The sequence below is a fragment of the Teleopsis dalmanni genome, chromosome 1 (assembly GCF_002237135.1).
Source record: "Teleopsis dalmanni isolate 2A chromosome 1, ASM223713v2, whole genome shotgun sequence".
In the NCBI taxonomy this organism is placed as follows: Eukaryota; Metazoa; Arthropoda; class Insecta; order Diptera; family Diopsidae; genus Teleopsis; species Teleopsis dalmanni.
This window is the reverse complement of record NC_051846.1, coordinates 231481521-231488585: the sequence shown is the minus strand read 5'-3', so window position 1 is coordinate 231488585 and position 7065 is coordinate 231481521. Positions and strand designations below refer to the sequence as shown.

The following is a 7065-nucleotide window of genomic DNA, read 5'->3' as shown; positions in this document are numbered from 1 at the left end:
TATATCCATTAAATATAGTAGAACCAAAAAATTATAACTTTAAATTATTTTAAATAAAGTAAAATTACCACAAATCAAATAATTAATTTATATATTTTATTAATTTCGTATTTATTTACATTATACAGAGCACTTGTGAAGTTAACTTATGAGAACAGTTTGAAAAAATGTAGCGGAGCCAGCAAACTAAGAAATTCATGTAAAAGAGTGAGAAACTTTCAAACTGTTGATTAACAGTTTTAAGTTTCACAGTGGGCTTTAAAAGTATTAAATCAAATAATATGAAATTTTAAAAGCTGCATTATATTAATTCATGTTTAACATATCAAAAAGTTAATATTTCCTTGAAATTTATTTTTCAGTATTATTGGCCTTCATATTGTTTTTATTTGTACTTATGTTTGGTATATTGGAATATTTTCATATCGAATTCTCTCATTTAAGTCTATTCAAAAAGTATTGTTCTATTTTGACGATATGTTATAAACATTTATGTACAGATTTTATAAAAAAAAATACGACTAATTGCTATAAAAGGCGTTTTCAGTGGCTCGAAACTCTTCTGCCAGTAAAGAAAAAAGTGTTACCAAAGCAATAAGCAAACTATTGCGAACCTTCATTGAAAATTCCAACGAATATTGCGATCATATGTCAAAAATCACATGTAAACTAAAATTCAAACAATTTATGAAATTCAAAAATTACATAAATTGAAAAGTAGGGGAAAAATAAAATATATTAGTATTTTATTTTGAAACTTCCAACATTCTTATCAATCCTTTTTATTCTGAATTCATTTTAATTTTCAATTTTATATTAATTATTTATTTTTATAAAAAATGTTATTTGCTTGCATTAGGTGCACATATGCAAGATTTGTTTTTCGTCAAAACATAACACTTGACAGATTGCGACAGTGATGCCAATGTCACGCTTTGCGAATATAGGCTAGCATGAGTTTTTTTTGTCAAACTAGCAAGCCACCAAAAACGTTTAAAATTAACTATATAATTCATAGAGAGTTAGCGATATAATTGCGTATAAGCGTTAATTGATATAATGTGGTATTCATTATTTGGTGCAACTTTGTTTAGAATGCGGTAATCTCAAATAATTCCACAAAATACCGAAATATATGCCGGTCAAATGGTTCGTGCTATATGATAAATGCATTAAGGCTTCCCAAGCATGTGCCGTCAATTTGTTAAGACTTGTAAAACTTGTGTATGGCCTAGTATTGTCATATCGAAACGCAATTTTTTTCTCTTGGTGAATTCTAATCTCTTTACCTTGCTCATGCGGTGCGCTCCCAAAATAAAGGCTCACTTAGCTGTCATAAGACGTAGAAAATATTCAGCACGAATAATCCATAAGATAGAATTGATCACCTAATGGTTTTCAAAACACGTAGACATATTAAATGTGAACGACATAGTGCACAAAAAGTGATAAAGATATGAGAGAATATTTACAACAGAACGTCTTTCAAATATCGTTACGTTTAAAATAAATTCAATTGATTTGTGGCGAACACATCTGTGGCGCTCACTTTGCCATCTACCGGCAAAGTAAAACCAAAAATGATCTTTCTTGTATGTGAATAAGCAACCAACTTCAAGTAGACGCTAATAATAGTAATAAAAATATAGTTCCACGTGAACGGCAGAAAGTCAGTAACAATTGTGCTTTATTATTTTGTATAAACTTATGGCAGAATAGCCATAGATTCTTATGTGTTTTCTTGTTTATATTTGAGCATGAATAATTGAATGTTTTATTGTCAACTAGATTAAACGTATCAGCTGATTGCTTACGGTACAACTAATTTGACCACTCAGCCAACAAACGTCAATCTTATTTTCATCAACAGTTTTAATTATGATCAGGTCACAATGCACTAATTACGGTGGTGTTGCAATAGACTTATTTCTCAACAAGTATATTAGAAAAACCGTCAATTTATTAAATAATTTTAATTTTTATACATATTTTTATAAATATATATATAAATTTTTTTCTGCGGCCAAAATAAAAACTGATTGAAATCAATTGCTATATTCAGCAATCTCGGGTAAAGAACTTAGAATATAATAAAAAAGCAATCAGTTACTCTAATGGAGAGAACAGCAAATATGCCCACAATGGGTAAAATAATTTAAAAGAATTATTTGGAATTTAAAGCATTTCAGGTTGAGAAATTGTCCTAATAAACGCTTTGAATCAACAATTGAATTAATTAATTTTTTTTCAGTAGCTCGAATACATCCAAAGCCATATTGTGAGACTTGAACCCAAAAAAACCATATCTTAGGAATGCAAAATAGACAAATTTCAGTTATTAAACTGCAATGGCCAAAAGCTGAAAGTCGAATCCAGTAATCAAGAGAAAGGCACAAATTAAAATACAGAAGGCTTAGTATTTAGATAACAAATATATCTAAGTCAAAATTAGAGATAAGTGAAAGGAGAAAGTGAGCATGTTCTTGTTAGGAGTGATTACTGATTAAGAGCAAACTCTGTGCAAAGGGTTATTGTAAACATGATTCTAGAACTGGATTGCAATAGAGACACTTAAGATGTCGCTCATATAAAGGGCTAGGTATTTGGGGACTTGCATATTATTAATCATCTTTTGGGGACTTGCATCTCATATTATTAATCATTTTTTAAATAAAGCTGTATAATATTTGATATCAATCAGCTATAATTTTATGAAGCCATATAATCGTTAATGCAAAAACTTATAAATTAGTATTGATGACTACACTTAAGAGTGCACAGACTAGCGGATTATATACCAGAATCTTTAGCAAACATATTATCATAGCCTTACGTCAAGGAACGTGAAAGGAGAGAAAAAAATTAATGCTCAAATTTTTTATTAATTTAATGTAAATTATAAATAGCATAATATTATAAGTTAATAATAATTTTGGAAGATCTTATTACATTTAGAATAAAAAAAAATTTATACTAATAATATTTACTTATTAAATTTAATTTATAAATAATATAAAATGATGATAAAATCTATATAGATAATTATATTAACTCACAATCTAATTACATTGAGAACAATGAAAACAATTTACACTCAAATATTTTAATCATAAAATGTTAATTTTAAATAAAACAATATAATATAAACTATACAGATAGTATCTCAAGATCTAATTACATTTAGAAGAGTAAAAATAATCAATACTAAAATGTTTTACTCATTGAATATTAGTTATAAGTAATATATTATAATACAAACTGCATAAATAGTAATATTATCTTAAGATTTAATTACATTTAAAACAATGATAATACAATAACATATTATAATATAAACTATAAAAATAAAAATATTATCTTAAGTTCTGATTACATTAAATTTTAACTGTGATTTAAATTTATATGCGTTATTTTTATAATAAAGTAAATATTTTTAAAATTTACGTATATTATATAAAAATAATTTAATCATAAAGAATTTCTTATTTTTAAAACTACAGGTTTGCTGCCATGGTTTCTGACCTGTTCCGCAGTCGGTTTTATAATCACAAATGATTCTTTTCCATTTTTTTTGGTTTGGTTAGGTGCGTTATATTCTTTAACTTCTATTGGGTCAGTGTTTGGTTGTTGTGTTTCATCTTGGTTTTTTATGAGTTTTTGGGCTTTCTTGGAGGGCGGTCTTACGCCTGGTTTTATAAATTCAAATAATTTTTGTCCAGCATTTTTTGTTTTGTTACGTCTCTTGTATTGTTTACTTGTTGATGGTGCTTCATCATCGCTTCTGGTTTCTTGACTCGACTCTAATTGTGAAGGATTATTTGCAAACACTACCGGTGCCTGACTTAACATTATTAAACCAAATGCCGCGTCCAATTCGTGATGAGTATATTGAGTCCAGCTGAAATGTCGGGAAGAAAAATAGGAAATTACTATTCAATATATAAATAAAAAATATTTACTCAAAAAAAAACCAATTTTTTTATTTCATTTTTTTAGTTATTTCTTTACTTATTCATTTATTTTTTTATTTTATAAATTTACTTACTTTTTTCTTGCTTGCATATTGTTCAGTATTTCAGGAGTCTTAAAATAATTATATCGGCTTACAGCTTGTAGAACCTTTAAAGTCCAGTGTCCAAAAAATTTTTTATTTGTTAATTTTTTTTCAATTTTGATAGTAATTGGCCGATCTATATAATATATATAAAATTTAGAATATAATATTAGAAATACTTTATAGATAATTCTTTTTTTATATATAACTGCAAGTGCAAAATCTTTTTACATATATTTTTTTTATATACCACAAAAAAAAGTGCAAAGGAAAAAGCTTAAAACTAAATATTAGAAATTTAAACCAATCGTCTTATTGTTTAAATATTTATTAAAATTTTGAAATATATTTTCAATAATTGTTACTGTATTATTGACATTTACTCAGTGCATTTGTTAAATGTATTTTATAAAATTTAGTATTCGCGATATTAAAATTAAGAAAGCTTTTTATAACTTAGTTCGATTATTTTTTTAATGTAATTTTTTATTAGTAAAACCAAATTAACTCAAAATGCTATATATTACATTTACACACTACATTTTGAAATTATTTATACAACCAATGAAAGGACTTACATTAAATTAATTTAAAATTATAAATTATTCACACTACCGCTATAGCGTACAGAACTTTTATTACTTTCTAATCGCAGTACCTGTTTTGGCGGCAAATAAATATTTTGAACGTCAAACTTACATACAGTGATTTTTAAACTGTCCTGTTTTAAATTCGTACTAATTGGACTAGTTTAATATTATAAATATTTTAGTAAAATTAATAATAAATATTAGCAAAGATTATACCAGAAAATATTTATAAATGTGTAGATTAACTATTATTAAATATAAAAAAATATGTTCATTAAAATTAATTTGTTCTTTAGTGTTATTTATGAGCTGTTTGTGATATTGTTTAGTTACTATTTCAAAAATAAACAATAATACATATTGAGGGAAATTAAATATTATTGTATGCTTTAATTTTCAATAATTATACACCTGAAAATATTAACAAAAAAAAAAGAAAAGTTGTTTAAATGATATTACAAAAAGAAAGTATTTTTTTTTTATCCAAAAAACAGACAAGAGTAGTTTAATAGAAAATTATTAACTAAAAAATTAATTTATTTCTTATTTTTTTAATGTAAAAGGCTTTTAAAAGGTTTCAGGAAAGAAGGGGACTGAAGATGAATATCGAAGATAAACGAAATATCGAAAAAGTATTTTAATAAAATATAAATTCCTTTTAAATATAAATAATAAATTACAGTTTTTTTATTGCTATTTAAATGACCAATTAGCCCGCTAATAAATTATTATATAATATTTTCGGTCCAGACAAAATTATAAACTAAAACTAATTTTATAAATTTAGAGTGAAATTAGTTGTGGTATAAGAATCAGCTATCCCGTCCTTCCTTATAAAAAACCAATATCGAATTATGTGTGCAACAGTTTGAATACTATTATTGACAATAGTATTCAAACTGTTGTACTACATACGATTGAACAGCAGTTGCTCCCTTATAAATTCAATATAATTTGACTACAGTGAGTGGCAAAAAGTATTGTAACACCAATTGCTCTTTAATGGTACGTTGAACATAAAGAAGCAGTCGGTGGTTGATGGCAAATTATTTAATATAATAAATAAATTTTTAAATTTCATATAAGATTCTAAGGTGCAGGTATCAAACGATGTTACTCTTTTTCTATTTAATTTATCCAAGAACTATTCTTTTTGTTGTAGTAAAGATATAGCAAAAAAATATAAAACAAAATTATTTTATATCTGTTACATTCAGAGCATTTTAAATACAATAACCAAAAAGAAAAAATATAGTATCCACAAAGTATTGAGTATTGAACAGTAAAATATTATATATGATTTAATATAATAAATAATATATTAAAAGATAGTTAAAATAATTATATGTAGTTAATATAATTGTGTGGTTTTTAATATGTACACATATTTTTACAAAATATTATTCATATAAAAAATATTGAATATTTCAACGAACTGACTAGAAACCACATGTTTTTTAGTTGTCGTCAAGATGTTTTTTTGAACCAGCATTTGTATAAGTCGGTGGGCCGAAATTGTCATCACCTATTGGGAAAACTACAGGCATTTGTTCTAACATTAACAACCCAACAGCAGCGTCCAGTTCATCTTGTGTATAATCAGTTACTCTAGAAATGGAAATAAGAGATTGTATATTTAAAATTAATTAAAATATATAATTTCTATATAAAAATGAAATTTTGTTATACTTAAAATTTTACTATTTTATTTTTTTAAAAAACATTTAGTCTTTTTACCAATTTGATATTTTACAATAGATTATTTGCAGATACATTTATTAAGTAATGTTAAAAATAAATTCTGGAATAACTTTGGAGGATCACATTTTATGCCACAAATAAAGTTTTACGAATGTGATATAGAGAAAAAAACATCTTAAAATCAACAAACGATTGTTTAGTTATATGATTTAAGATCCATATTTTTCGTGATATATGTATGCTTGGGTGCTCGATTAACACCCAATAGTCGATCAGAATAATCTATTCTTTGACATGCTTCCTCCAAAAGCGCAGTGTAGCTTAATAGTGCTTAATCGAAAGGCTTAAAAACTGAAGCAATTAACAATACAACAGACAAACTAACTTATAGACAGACAAACATTGACAATTTAATTCATCTCGCCATGTCGATCAAGTTCGTACATGTCTGGTAAACTTACTGTAAGAATACAGTTCATATTAGTTTGAATGAATAACGTTATACTTAATACATTTTCGAATAATTTATTTTCAGACTTACTCTTTATGTTCAAGAGGTGGACCAAGTACTACTGGGGTCTTTAACCGTCTCAGGCTTTCCAAAGTGTTTTTCTCATTACTGTTACTGCGAAAGTGAAAAAAACAATAAATAATAATCATATATTCAGTTTCTACTTAACAAAAATCTTAATTATTTTCTTAAATAATAGATTATTTTTA

General features: G+C 25.6%; 1 protein-coding gene across 1 annotated transcript; it reads right to left on the bottom strand.

Moving 5' to 3' along the window:
- Positions 1–3433: 3433 nt before the first annotated feature.
- On the bottom strand, positions 3434–4698 carry LOC119667982. Its single transcript, XM_038077337.1, has 3 exons — positions 4633–4698; positions 4046–4190; positions 3434–3898 (listed from the first exon to the last, which is right to left on the bottom strand). The coding sequence occupies exons 2-3, from the start codon at positions 4060–4062 to the stop codon at positions 3469–3471; spliced, it is 447 nt and encodes a 148-aa protein (XP_037933265.1). The 5' UTR covers positions 4063–4190; positions 4633–4698; the 3' UTR covers positions 3434–3468.
- Between the last annotated feature and the right edge of the window lie 2367 nt (positions 4699–7065).